The sequence below is a fragment of the Hesperophylax consimilis genome, unplaced genomic scaffold, assembly GCF_061612785.1.
Source record: "Hesperophylax consimilis isolate HC1 unplaced genomic scaffold, BYU_Hcon_1.0 scaffold_44, whole genome shotgun sequence".
NCBI lineage: Eukaryota > Metazoa > Arthropoda > Insecta > Trichoptera > Limnephilidae > Hesperophylax > Hesperophylax consimilis.
The window spans coordinates 751458-766807 of record NW_028301274.1 but is presented as its reverse complement, the minus strand read 5'-3'; the positions used below and the strand labels follow the sequence as shown (position 1 = coordinate 766807).

Genomic DNA, 15350 nt, shown 5'->3' with positions numbered 1-15350 from the left:
TAGACACCATTCCCCAGTCTTCACACCTTACTCCTGAGGAACAACTTTGTGAACAAATGTACTGCACTGACCACTCACGGGACGGATCTTCGGGAAGATACATCGTATCCTTGCCTTTCCGAGAAAGGGGAAGGGACATCTCTTTCCCAGGGTCGCGTGAGATCGCTTTACGCAGATTCCATTCACTCGAGCGCAAACTCATAGCAAATCCAACCTTACGTGAACAATATTCTGCTTTCATGACTGATTATTTACACAGTGGTCACATGACTCGTTTTCCTGGAAAAGATTTGCACAAGGGAAAGTATCACATACCTCATCATTGCATCCTTCGTCCAGGCAGCGCTAGCACTAAGTTAAGAGTGGTTTTCGACGCCTCAGCGACGGATGTGAACGGATCCTCGTTAAATGATACCTTGCTTATCGGTCCAAAGCTTCAAAAGAACCTGCTGGAGCTTTTGCTAAAATTCCGTATACCATCGGTAGTGTTTACTGCTGATGTACGACAAATGTATCGCCAAATATTGGTTCAAGAACCAGATCGCGCTTTCCAAAGAATATTTTGGCGTTTTCATTCATCGGAACCCATCCAAGAGTACGAACTAAACACTGTAACCTATGGTGTCTCCTCCGCCCCATTTTTGGCCTGTCGTACTGTCAAACAGTTGACCAAAGATGAAGGTTATGATTTACCGCTAGCGCGTCGTGTGCTAACTTCGGATATTTACATAGATGACATCGTCACCGGTTGTAACAGCTTAGAACAAGCTCAACAAACGAAAATCGAAGTTATCGAGCTGTTCAAACAAGGTCAATTCGAATTGCGGAAGTGGGCTAGTAACAAACCAGAATTACTCGCCGATCTGCCTCCGGAATACTGCCTCAATGACTTGGTGTCCATGGATGTTGATAACTCTCACATTCTCAAGGTATTGGGATTAAAGTGGGAGCCACGACATGATACATTTTCATTCGAAGTCCTATGCCTCGATCGCGAGTGCACTAAACGCACTATCCTCAGTGAAGTCGCTCGGGTTTTTGACGCCCTCGGTTTTCTATGCCCTTTGACGTTTTTCGCCAAATCCCTAGTACAAAAGTTGTGGGTTCTAAAGGTTGGGTGGGATGACACCCCCCCTGTTGACATTGTTCGTCAATGGGATCGTTATACTAAACAATTACCGCTCTTAAAGTCGTTCAAAATCCCTCGATGGGTGTCATTCCCTCACATGGAGTCGTGTCAACTTCATGGCTTCTCAGATAGTTCGGAACTTGGATATGGCGCGGTAGTTTACTTGCGAATCACGGATGTTGACGATAAAGTCCAAACATATTTGGTTTGCGCCAAATCTCGAGTCGCCCCTACAAAAAAGATTTCGTTGCCTCGCCTTGAACTGTGTGCGACAGTTCTTCCAGCAGATCTATTAAAATATGTCAAAGATTTATACGTACCATTGCTTCCGATCTCCAATTCTTTTGCGTGGTCGGATTCAACCATCGTGCTTGCTTGGTTACGTTCTCCTTCGTGTCGCTGGAAGACTTTCATGGCTAACCGTGTCAGTCACATTCAAGATACCCTCGAAGGGACTTCTTGGCATCACGTGTCATCTGGAGATAATCCAGCGGATGTCGCTTCTCGTGGTCAATCTCCAGCCGATCTGATCGATAACACGTTATGGTGGGCGGGGCCTTCCGATTCTTGGCCGTCTTTCGATGGCAATGTCGACGAAATTGAACTTCACTCTGAGGAACGAGTTCGATCGTTATTTGTCCAACAGGACGAAAATCTGGTGGACCTATTACTAGTTAAATTTTCTTCGATTCGGAAGATCCAACGCATTCTAGGTTACTGTCTTAGATTCATCTACAACCTACAGAATAAAGAATCTCGTTGTTTGTATCTTCCATTAAACCGTGCCGAAATTCACACTTCACTTTTGACAGTAGTTAAACGCACTCAACATGTACATTTTAATGATGATATCACGCGCTTGAAAGAGGGCAACCTTATTTCAAAACAAATGCGAAAGCTTAATCCCTTCATTGCAGCTCGTTGCAATGAAAAAGACAGATCAGCCACTGTACTGGACGTGATTTTTTCTTAAGGCCATCATCATTTGTGTTGTAACCCTCTATAAGGGGACATCCACCAGTGAATAGTAAAGAAATACAGGACAGTGAGACAATCAGACAATATAAAATGTTGTTTTCTAGTGCGCACCCATTATTTGATCATAGATTGTCACAGAAAACTCCAAGCAAGGCGCACTAGAAAACCCACAGATAATATGATACAACTTTGAGAAAACCAATATATTTTCTATATTATGTAGGTATTATGTAGTCTTAGCCATTATTAGATTTTAGAAGAACGAGCTTCTCAAAAACATCATCACTCATTTTTCTTCTATGAAGTCTCATGATTATACCTCCATTTGAAAAGAGACATTCAACTGGTGCTAAACTCGGAAGACAAGTTGTACATGTGCCTAACAGTAGAGTAGTCATGAAACATTTCAAAATCGGTTCATTTGTCTTGAAGGTATTGCAAGGCTTTTAAATCCGGAGTTCCTGCTGTTGCTGCGGAAGAATCAGATGAATCTTCATTATCTTAAAAAATAAGATTCATTCTGTACAAGACTATTAGTTCCACTTTGTGGATTTACATATCATTTTTTGGTACTTTCTTTTAATTTCCTTATTTGTATAAAAACACTGAACGTACTCTGTCCTTCTGTTCTTTAGGTGTCCACTTCATTTTAAAATGGATACGACACTGTAGCGCAAATTGTACTTGTAGTAGCGACCATGCTTCATTTTAAAACCTTTAAACAAGTTGAGTAAGTGGCAGAAACATTTCCATTCTCAATGCTGCCAATGATGGTACTTAACATCTTTGAAGGAAATACTTCATTTTTGTGGTAATGTATTGTGATATCTCTCACATCCCTGAAGGAAAAAAAATATTTGGTTAAAATGCAGTTCGTACATATATTTATATAATGAAATAAGATAAGCAATGCTATACAAATTATCCATCTAAATCCATCTTCACTTGTATATTCTTAAACTACTGAATATACTAACATAGCATTCTACAATTCTAACATAATATATTGATTTTCTTTAGGAAGCGTGCATAGGTAGATAGTTAGATGTGAGATATAATAATAAATAAATTACAGTACTTACATGATTGTAAATCCAAAAATACCACGACCACAGATGATGAAACCATTGAAAACACAAAAAATTTGCGCGGGACTAATGTTGGCAACGTAAAAAAATAGAAACCGCTGTCTAAAATTTAATATTACAGCGTCATGGCCCCGTGTTCACTATTTGAATCTGTATTTTTTTAATGGTATCACTTAATTACCAGGGCTCCTACCAGGTAGCAACTTGACAGACGTAAATTATCTCTCATAGCGAGGTTGAGGACCGACTGATATACGGGGCCTATGATAAAAAGACGAGTGGAGATAACAGGAAGAATGTTGCAAAAAAGCATTTAAAATGGAAAATGCATTGAGAAAAGCATTTAAAATGCAAAATGGAAAATACCCATTTTGCATTTTGCATTTCCATTTGAAATGGATTTATTTGAAATAAAGCACATCCCTGATTACAACACATATTTGCATTAGGCACTAAACACACCAAAAGATTACAATACATATTTGCACTAGGCACTAAACATTGTTATTGTTTTCAGCTTTTTATAACGACGTGCACTGTGGCAGAACATGTAACGAAAGGCGAAGGTTACAGCAAGAAGACTTCGAAGAAGCGGGCCGCCGAGAAGATGCTGGAGGAGCTGAAGAAATTGCCCTCGGTCAAGAAGACAGTGACTCTAAATCAAGGTCAGTATTTAGCCGCTTCCTCCTTCCAACATATCGACAGTGTTACAGTGTCCGTGATAATATCCCAAAAATATCAAGATAATTACTCCGATGCAACGGCAGCATTTAATTGATTTAAGGAATGAGCTGCATCAAAGAACAGAAAAGGGGGAGAAGGAATTGACAATCAAATACATCAAAGGATGCCCTAAAATTATAAAAATTCCAAAAAACATGTAAATAATTACATAGTCAATATCTCAATACTGTATACGAACCTATGCTCTCTCACACGGAAATTTAAAATATCAAGTCAATCCGTGAGAAATAGTTAGGATGCAGGCAAATTCTCAAGTTATTGTTTTATAAATGACTGTCTGTATCTGTGTTTTGTAGTTAAATAAATAAATACGTAAGAAGATATCTGCCACTGCAGCCAAGATGTTAGGCTCTTTAAGACATACTGCACTGCCCTATACACGTGGGAACTGTGGACACAATATCCAGTAGCGCAATGGGACAAGCTGAGGGTGTGCTACAACAACGCATACAGGCAACTTATGCAACGGTTCTCTATTGCCTCCACGATGTTCACCTTACTTCGCCACCGACTAGCCAGCATCCCCAGCAGGACACGAATAAGGAGAACAATCCGTATAAGGACCTCAAGGCGGTTCTGCCACAAATCACAAAGTAATAGCTTTCTATGAAAATATATTTGTTGTTTGGTTCAGTTGTGGCGGAGCGATCCCTGCCTCCGGTACCCATCGTCAACCAGTTTGAGGGCCAGAACTTTGAGATCCACGCAGACCGCTCCGTGACCATGGCCGCAGTGCTGAACCGGCCGGAGGACCACATGATCCAGGGCGGAGGCTTCGAGCAGGGCCGCGGCTTTGAGGAAAACATGCCCAGGAATAACACCGATGCCACTGTGAGTTTTATATCTTACTAGCTGATGTGCATACCCAGTGATGTTCGTTTTATGAATTCTAGTGTAAAGGAAAACTAGGTGCATTTTAAAGCTGGAATTTAAATTATTTTAAAGAAATGAAAAAGTTTTCCTTTTCAAGTATTTGTATCACTTGATTGTGCCATGTCAAATCAGGCGTTCACTTCCACGCCATTCATTCTCACACCCCTTTCTTTGTTGATTACGTACGTCACATTTTCCACACATATTTATTTCAGTTGATTGCGCCATATCTTCCTTGAGCGTTCCGACTTCTTCTACCATTCAAACCACTCTCTAAACACTAGTGGCACTAATAAGAACTGATTTTCCATGAAATGGGTCCAGGAGGGCGATTCTCGTTCTTTTAGCCTTAAGCTAAATGATAGCATTCCTCAACGACTGCTATCGTTTGCGAAAGTCGCTAAAAATAATACAAATTCTTTGGTTTGTACTGGCAAAACTCTAAAAGGTGTCGACCGATATCGCTGAAAATTTCAATGTTTGTTCTTATTAGTGCCAGGAATGTTTAGAGACTGGTTTGTTTGAATGGTAGAAGAAGTCGGGAACGCCAGAGGAATACTTAACGCAATATCTCTGCCCCGGAATGTGATACGGAGTCGAATTAAAGTTGATTTAATTTAGATTTTCAACAGTAACTTGTAATTTGAGTACCAATAGTAAAATTAAAATTAAATTGTTCAATTGAACAGAGTTTTAACAAGAAAGTACATTTTAGCAAATAGTCTACCAAGGCAGCTGTCATGTGCGACTGAATGCGGGAGGGAGTGTGTCCCGCGGAGAGGTAAAATGGATTGCAAATGGTTGAGTTAAATTCTAAATGGCTTCTGAAAATGGATGAATACAGTAAATTAATAAGTTTTTTAAATTTTTGAAATCTTTTGAAGTTCTTAATTATGAAACCCAACATTTGCATCGCTTTAGTGGTTATATTGTTAATGTGGGAGATAAATGTTAATTTGATGTCAAATATTATCCCCAGGTCTTTTATTTTGGGTACAGATACTAAGACTTGATTATTCATACAGTATGTGAAAATCAATGGGCTTTTCTTCCTATAAAATTTCATGACTTGACACTTTTTTACATTAAGGGTTAATTTATTTAGGATACAATCAGAAAAGCTAATGAGATTTGATTGTAATAATAAGCAGTCATTAATATTGTCAATAATTCGGTAAATTTTCATATCATCTGCGAACATCAAAATAAAGACACGTTTAAATACATTTGTAACGTCATTTATAAATATGCTGAAAAGGATGGATCCCTGGGGCACGCCGCTTGTAGCTGTAAAAGTGTAGGACAGTTGAACTTTAATGCAGACAGTAAGTTCTCGATGAGACAGATAATTCTTAAACCAGGATAGTACGTTACCGGTTATGCCAATTTTCGCCAGCTTATCGAACCCTTGCTGAAATTAGGGTTACCATCTCTAAAATTTGGCAACCAGGACAAGAGGCGTGAAAACCCCGGATTTTAGAGCCCATATCCCGGACATGTCAACAGAATTTTTTAAACACAATCAGTGTAATAAAAACAGTTTAAAATGTCATAAATCACCTTTTCATTTATTTTCAGACCTTAAAATTGAATTTTGTCATCTTTTATCATCATTTTAAATGTACCTATCAAAACAGAATCTTATTACAGTTTGTTACACATTGTTTTCATAATCAGTTAGAATTTTTTCATTCTTAAAATAAAACAAAAATTATTAATATACTGTTATGAAAACTAAGCCTTATTAAAATATTAAACTTAACAAAATTCAATTAAATTTTTAAACAAAAATCATAAAAATACTGAGACCATTTTAGTATTCAGTCTTACAATTTTTGAGGTAACTCTTTTAAATGAATAATAATTATCTTCTTTAAATTTGTATCAGCAGCCATTTACACAACAAAATACCTCTTAACATAATATGAACTAAATTCAGTCTTCTTAAATCTTAAGCAAAAAACTGACCCTTTTTAAAGTTTAGACTTACTGGAATGTAAGTTACATTATTAATTTTTAAAACATATAATATCCAAAACTATTCTCATTTATATCACCTTAAATTTTAATCAACAGCCATATTACCTTAACACGGGCATTAGCCTAGTATGGTTGTAAAAAAACATAACAATTGTAATTTCAAGAAATCTATGAAATAATAAAAAATTAAAATTAAAATTCTACATTTTTTTTACGTAATAAAAACAATCATTACTTTAACTACAAAAATGAATAGAAATTATAGCACTTGTAAGTACATTATTTGATTATATAGCTATTAAAGATTTTTCCTCAGCCTCTTGTCTTTTTGTATTTATCTTTCCGAGAGCTTTTAGAATATCTTCCCTTTTTAAAAGGAATTTGTAAAAATCAATGCAGCTGTATTCTTGGAAATTGAATTTAATTTTAATTACTGACGAGATTGTTTCTAAGTTTAGTAAATTTCTTTCTTTTGTCCATTGTTGTGAAATCAATGAGAATATTCTCTCCACGTTGGCGAACCATTGACAAACCCGGACTACAAATGAAACCCCGCCCGGACGCTCCCCGGACGCCTTCTAAACTAGGACAAATCCGGGGAAACCCGGACGGATGGCAACCCTAGCTGAAATCAGTATATGTATATAGAATCGACTTGTTGTCTATTAGCAAGTGCATTTGTTATATAATTTTCGTAAAGGGATAGATTGGTTTAGGTTGATCTGTTTGAAACAAAACCATGTTGGCAAGTTGTAATGATGGATTTCACGCTGGGGTTTATCTCTAGAAGAATTAATTTTTCAAAAATCTTGGGTAACGATGATTGGATACAAATTGTACGATAATTTTCAATTGCATATTTATCTCCGCATTTAAATATTGGAGCTAAGTAACTTTTATTCCGAAGTTTTGGGAAAATTCCCGTTGACAGAGACTTAATTAAATAATATGAACAACGGAATATATAAGCTGTCTGCACAGTTTTCAATCAAGATGGGTGGTATTTGATCCGGCCCGGAACTTAATTTTGGTTCAAGTGTTTTAAGGTAATTTGTAATGTCGGTGATGTTAATATTAATATTTGATGATTGCAAGTTTATATCAGAATTAAATTCCGGAATTTGTTCATCTGAAACGTCAGGTTAAAACGCATCTTTAGAAATCGACAAACATGTCAACAATTTCTTTTATGTTGCTAGAACTCTTTTGTTTATGATTCATAGTTCCGGGGATCCCGACTTCATTTTTTTTCATAGACTTTACGTGTTTCCAGAAATGTTTAACATCATGATTTATAGTATTTTCCACTTCCATTATATAATTTTTATAACAATTTTTAGACAAATTTTTACAAGCTTTCCTGACACTTTAAAATTTAATATAATTAGGTACAGATCTATGTTCTTTATAGATTTTATGAAATTCTTTTTTACAATTTATCAAGTGAATTAATTCCTTAGTGAAGTATTGTTCGTGTTTGTATGTTTGTATTTCAGCACAAAAGTATTTATCTATCTTCAGAACTTATTCTAGTAAGTTTTATTCTTCTGTTACAGAAAATGAGTAAAATACCAAGATCATTTGCCAAGCCAATTTCGGTATCGAAGTTGCCAACTCTTGGTCAACCTCCTCTATCGATGTTGGAGGTTCCGAAATTCGTATGTCCGAGCTCCAAGATGACCCCTCCTGACAGTGCGAAAAAGGTGCCGTTGCATGAAATCAACAAGGAAATCAAAATCCCCGCCACCATTGGAAAACCGGACATGCTGAAGATGACGCCAAAGTTGATGTTAAATACAAACAACAAAAGGGTCGCTCCATCTGAAAGTTTAAACCCTCCCAAGAAACAATTTAAAACCGCTCCCAAAGCGCTTCCCGCTAATCCGCCAGCTAAAATTGCACCGTACGATTTCAAAGCTAAGTATAATGATTTGTTGGAAAAACACAAAGTGGTAAAATTTGAAAATTCAGAGTTAAAAGATCAATTCGAGGAGTGCTCGAATGAGCTTGAAACCCTCAAATCATCCTTAGATTCTGTTTTCAGTAAAAGTTCCCAAGCCACCGGTCAGTTAGAAAATCTTACATTGAGCCATAAAAACCTCAATTGCCAGTTTGAAGATCTCAGTAACATGTACGCGTCAGAAAAAATAACATCCTCCGAATTTTCCATCAAAGTTCAGAATTTAACTAATCAAACATCCAAACTGAGCTCTGACTTGGCTCACATTACAACGGAGCTCGGTGCGATGAGAGAGCTCAATCTTGAGTTGAATAAGAAGTTAAACGTACCAACTGACGATTTTTTAAGTGTTCAAAAGAAATTGGACGAAAAGAGCATAGAATGCACTAAATTCACCGATGCTTATAATTCGGAAGCTCAAAAAGGAAAAGAAAAGGATGAGATCATTCGAGAGAAGAGTAAACTAATCCTTAACTACTCCAGTGACTTATCAGCTACAAATAAAACCAAAGAACTTCTAGAATTGAAGAATTTACAGTATAGCAAACAAATTGACCACCTTACGCAACACAATATTGATTTACAAAAAACTATCGAGTCAATGCATGAAAATCAAAAGAAATTCAGGAACGAAATCCAAGACCTCAAAGGACATATCAGAATCTTCTGCAGAATCCGGCCTCCTCTATCCGGGGAGTCCTACAAGCAACTGTTGAGTGTGAACGTGTTGGATTCCTGCACTATGGAAATAGATAAGGCTCTGACAAACAGCATCTCCGGAGGCTTAAAGAAACAGAAACAAAAATTCACTTTCGATGGAATCTTCCCCCTCAACTCCCCCCAGAGTGATGTTTTTGCCGAGGTGTCAGGATTAATCCAGTCGGTACTAGATGGATACAATGTGTGTATATTTGCGTATGGCCAGACTGGATCTGGCAAGACGTACACCATGGAGGGGCTCAGTGAACCCGACAAGATGGGAATCATCCCTCGAGCCATCGAAATGATTTTTACCAGCCTTCCCAATCTCAACAAAGTCGGCTGGGAATTTACTATCCACGCTTCCTTTTTGGAGATTTACAATGAAAATATTTATGACTTACTAAATCCAAACAAGAAACAGAAAGAGCACTGCATCAAGATGGCAGACAGCAAAGGATTGGATGTGTACGTCACTAATTTGAAGGAAGAACCAGTGACTACCTGCGCAGAGCTCATGAAGCTTTTGATGACATCGCAGAGAAACAGGCAAACTGCGGCCACCATCTGCAACGAGCGCAGTTCCCGGTCTCACGCCGTCTCAAAGATTAAAATATCTGCTTACCACCAACAAAAGAAGGAGAGATACGTGAGCAACTTGAACCTCGTGGATTTAGCCGGCTCAGAAAGCGGCAAGACTTCGCAGAGGATGGACGAAACCAAATCCATCAACAAGTCTCTGTGCGAGTTGTCCAATGTTATTCTGGCTCTACAGGCCAAGCAGAGCTACATCCCGTACAGGAACTCCAAGCTGACGTATTTATTGATGCCCAGTTTGGGTGGCAACTCTAAAACGCTGATGTTGGTCAACATTGCCCAGTTAGAGGAAAGTTACCAGGAAACTGTTAATTCATTGAAGTTCGCCGCTAAAGTCAACAGCTGCAGAACTGGGGTCTCTAAAAAAAATATTTCTACTGTATAAAACATTTTTAATGATAATTTTAATTATTGTTTATAAGTATTACAACAATTAGATTAAAACAATTAAAGATTATTATAAAATATTATACAATTATAGTATAATAACATTAAATTGTTAATTTAAATTAAATAAATAAATAAAAAAATAAAAAAAACTTTTATTTAAATTGGTACAAAAAAACTCTTCTTCTCATTTGGTAGATGCTACCTGCATTATGCAATCAGCAGACATATCTAGACAAGAGAGAAGATACTTTTTTTTTTTTTTTTAACATTATTTCTGGCTTTCACCCTTCAAGGGTGTTCTTGGCCATCATTTAAAATTATTGAGAAATGAAAGGTGAATTTAAATATTAATTTTATTTAAATGGGCAAATTTCAAAATTATAATGAAAATTGGAGTCGAGTTCAGACTTAAAAGAAATGAGATGTTGAATGGAGGGGAGGCAATTTTAGATAAGGCTTGATAGAAGAGAGGATATTTGTTTAGAGAGGGACAACCAAAAAATATGTGATCTAAAGTTCCCACTTCTAGACCACAGAATGTACAATCTGGGGAGTCAAGGACGTGAATTTTAAAAAGATGGGAAGGAACGGAACAATTTCCGATCCTCATTCGAATGAGTGAAGAAATTTATTTTTTGCAAAAATGAGGGAATTGCTGAAACCACGGTTTTGATGGAATAGTCCTTTGTATTGAGGCATATCAGGCTCCCTTGGATTGACTATAAAGATATGTAGTGCAAGAGAGCTTTAAGTAGCTTTCTGTAGATATCAAAGAAATAAAGGGTCCAATTTTCATGGAGGCTTATGTGTTGTAGGGGAGGAATTTTCCATCCCTGCGAACACATATGCAAAGGCTTATAGAAAAAAATTTTAAATACCGGCCATAGCCAAGAGAGAAGAAAATCTCATATTGTTTTAAACAAATAAAAGAATGGCGAAAAGGCGAAAATATCACAATCTCCATAAAGTTGTATTTTAAGAAATATGGACGCTAATTTCAGACTTGGGTTCAAAATTTGGAAGCACTTTTATCAGGCACTATGGGACCAAACGGGCTCAAATTTTGTAATTGTGATGAGAATTGTAGTCCAAATAGAATTCAGTCACAAAATCTCCATAAAGTTGTATTTTTTGAAAAATCATGATATTTAAGGACGCTCATTTCAGAATTGGGTTAGAACTTTGGAAACACTTTTATCAAGCTCTATGGGACCGAACTTGCTTAAATTTTGGAATGGTGATGAGAATTGTAGTCCAAATCGAATTCAGTCACAAAATCTCCATAAAGTTGTATTTTAAGAAATATGGACGCTAATTTCAGACTTTTGTTCGAACTTTGGAAGCACTTTTATCAGGCTCTATGGGACCAAACGGGCTGAAATTTTGTATTTTTGATGAGAATTTTGTAGGTTTATATTTATAATATTATATTAAGTTTGTATGTATTATTTTTTTATTTCTTTAATTCAAAAGCTGCACATCTCGGGACAGGAATTCCGTAGTGAGCTAAGCGGCAAATGATTTTATTGTATTAAGCCTTTTTTAAATAAGCAAATAAATGTATATTGCAAAGTTTCACAGATCATAGTTAAAATGACATGCGAGAAGAAAAAACGCAAAAACTGTACAAATTTCATTAAAAAAATTCGTGAAAATCCCAAATCATATGTGTATTATTTTTCTTTATAAGGCAGACAGAGGAATTAAGGAAATAAATAATTAATCCTACAATTAAGAGGCTTTATACACGGTGTCCAGAAACTCGCAGTACAAGCGAGAAAATGGTGATCTACCTCAGTCACATCCAGGACCCAAAAAATATTTTTTAAAGATCTCATCATTTCAATTTTTGACCACTAAAGTGTAAAAAAAATTTTGGAGCCGGATGCAATTTAAAATACATTAAACAGTTGATATTTTTAAAAATTTGATCCCATCTTCGGATTCGATTTACTGGAAAACAAAAGCTTAAATCAAAACAAAAAATATCCTAGAAAATCGACTCTAAATGTGATGTAGATTCATCAGTTTCCCGCTTGTAATACGAGTTTCCGGACACGGTGTATAAGGAATAAACCTATTTTCCCCAACCTCCGATTAGAGACCTGTCTAAATATTATTTAAGAACAACAACAACAACAACAAAAAACAACTGAATATTTTCTTCGTCTATCTGTCATAGGTTTCACTTTTTTTTTTTTTTTTTCCATTATTTCTGGCTTTCACCCTTCAAGGGTGTTCTTGGCCATCATTTAAAATTATTGAGAAAGGTGTATTGAAAGGTGAATTTAAATATTAATTTTATTTAAATAGGCAAATTTCAAAATTATAATGAAAATTGGAGTCGAGTTCAGACTTAAAAGAGATGAAATGTTGAATGGAGGGGAGGCAATTTTATTTAAGGCTTGATAGAAGAGAGGATATTTGTTTAGAGAGGGACAACCAAAAAATATGTGATCTAAAGTTCCCACTTCTAGACCACAGAATGTACAATCTGGGGAGTCAAGGACGTGAATTTTAAAAAGGTGGGAAGGAACGGAACAATGTCCGATCCTCATTCGAATGAGTGAAGAAATTTCTTTTTTGGAAAAATGAGGGAATTGCTGAAACCACGGTTTTGATGGTATAGTCCTTTGTATTGAGGCATAGCAGGCTCCCTTGGATTGACTAGCAATGTGCCAATACTCTGACCAAACATTGCGGGATCTTTCTTTGATGATGGAAAAAATGTCAGATAAGGGAATGTGGTTTACGAGGGTAACAACAGGGTTGGACGCTCCTTGTTTTGCCAAGGCATCCGCAATATCATTACCCATGATACCAACATGTCCAGGAATCCAAATCAGAGTTACAGATTTACCAGAGCTTTGAATGGATGCTATCATCTCTCGAATAAGGCATACAAAATGATCATCAGGATGAAGAAGAGGACTGGATTTAAGTTTTTGGAGGGAACTGAGAGAGTCAGAGAGAACGAGGGAATGTTCAAAATTATTTTTGATTATATATTTGAGAGATTCTATTATTGCAATGCACTCAGCTGAAAATATTGAAAATTGATTTGAAATTGAATGAAATATTCTATCATTAGAATTATTGTGGTAAACGTTAATACCTATACCACAGTTAGGAGAGTCGGGAGATTTGGATCCATCAGTAAATAAAAGAGAAAAGTTGGGCCATTTAGATAAAATAATGTCATTGAACATATTATTGACAGTTCGGGCCGGGAGATTGGAATGACTTTTAAAGATTCCAATCCCTTCTAATATTGTTGGGGATAGGGTGACGTGACTATATTTTAGTTTGTATAAGGGAAGTAGATCATTTTGGATGATGTGGAGCTCTGAGAGAGACTTAAAATTTTTACAGATGTCAGGAATAGGTTTAGTTGAAGCTCTGATTGTAGATGAATGGTTTGAGTCAATGAACAACGAGACGCTGGGGATAACCTGATGACATTTAGAATTTAAACATTTAAGAACAAATTTGTCAGCAAATAGTTGACGCCTTAAATAAAGAGGAGGATCAGAACATTCTACTTGAAGGGAATTGATGGGTGACGATTGCATCGCTCCAGTTATTATTCGCAAAGATTTAGATTGAATTTTGTCTAATTTATTAAGTACATTTTTTGAGGCAGTACTAAAAAGTGGGCAGGCATAGTCGAGATGGCTTCGAATAAGTGCATTGTAAAGCAACTTAATGCAAGTAGGGTGAGCTCCCCACCAAACGCCAGATAATGATCTGATGATATTTAAATTTTTTTCGCATTTAGTAACTAAATTATTAATATGGGAAGACCATTTAAGTTTCCTATCAAATGTTACTCCCAAAAATTTTACTTCAGAAGCGTTGGAGATTGGAGAATTTTTAAATAAAATTTGAACGGGGGGGTTTTTATGGCGGTTTGAGAAGGTGACACACTGAGTCTTTTGGATTGAAAGTTCAAGACCATTTAACGTGAGCCATGTGCAAAGGGCATTCATGGCTTCGTTAAGATATTTGACGGCAAGAGGGATGATTTTGGATGATAAGAAGAAAGCTATGTCATCTGCGAACTCGATAATTTTTATTTGTGGGGGAATAGTGACATGCATATCATATGTGTATATATTATACAGTAAGGGGGACAATACATCGCCTTGTGGTAAACCCTTCCAAATAGACCTACTTTGAGGAGAAATATCTGGAAGTTCAATGAAAATTTTTCTATCTAGAAATAGATTAATAATTGATTGGACAAACATGGGGGGAAGGCCAAGGCCTAGAAGTTTTTTTTTCAGGATTGGGATGGAAACATTGTCAAAGGCGCCTTCTATATCTATAAAGACGGCAAGACAAACTTCCTGTTTAGAAATTGATAAATTAATATCAGTGCTGATGATGGCAAGGTTATCCTGAGTGGATTTTTTTTTCCTAAATCCAAATTGAGATGGAGAGAGAAGCTGTTTACTCTCGACAAAAAATTCTAATCGGTTTTTAATTAATTTTTCATAAAGTTTACTGAGGGTGGATGAAAGAGCGATTGGCCTGTAGTTGGATCCAAAATTTGGAGATTTGTTTGTTTTTAAAATAGGGATGATTATTTGAGAACTCCAGTCATCAGGCATTATACCAGTCTGGAAGATTTTATTTAAGATGCTTAAGAAGTGGTTTAGAACATTATCATTACTATTTTTGATTATGCTGTAAGGTATACCATCTCTGCCTGGAGATGAGTCCTTGACTGTTGATAAACAATTTTTTAGCTCAATTAAGGTGAATGGAGAGTCTAGCCAATGATTAGACATGGGAGTATTATAGATGGGCGTTATTTCATCTAAGTTAGGAACAGAAGGGGGGGCAATTTTGTCCAAGAATTCATCTATCCATTTAGAATGGGACGCTCGAGGAGATGGTGAACTGAAGG

General features: G+C 36.4%; 1 protein-coding gene across 1 annotated transcript in view; it reads left to right on the top strand.

Annotated features, from left to right (window-relative positions):
* The window catches only part of LOC149408909 (uncharacterized), a gene marked incomplete at its 5' end in the record, with an annotated part of 30387 nt that extends 19954 nt beyond the window's left edge, over positions 1-10433 (top strand). Inside the window, 3 exons of the mRNA XM_089650317.1 lie at positions 3713-3860; positions 4574-4770; positions 8349-10433. Coding sequence (XP_089506443.1) covers positions 3713-3860; positions 4574-4770; positions 8349-10433 — 2430 coding nt within the window. The remainder of the gene's footprint in view (positions 1-3712; positions 3861-4573; positions 4771-8348) is intronic.
* Between the last annotated feature and the right edge of the window lie 4917 nt (positions 10434-15350).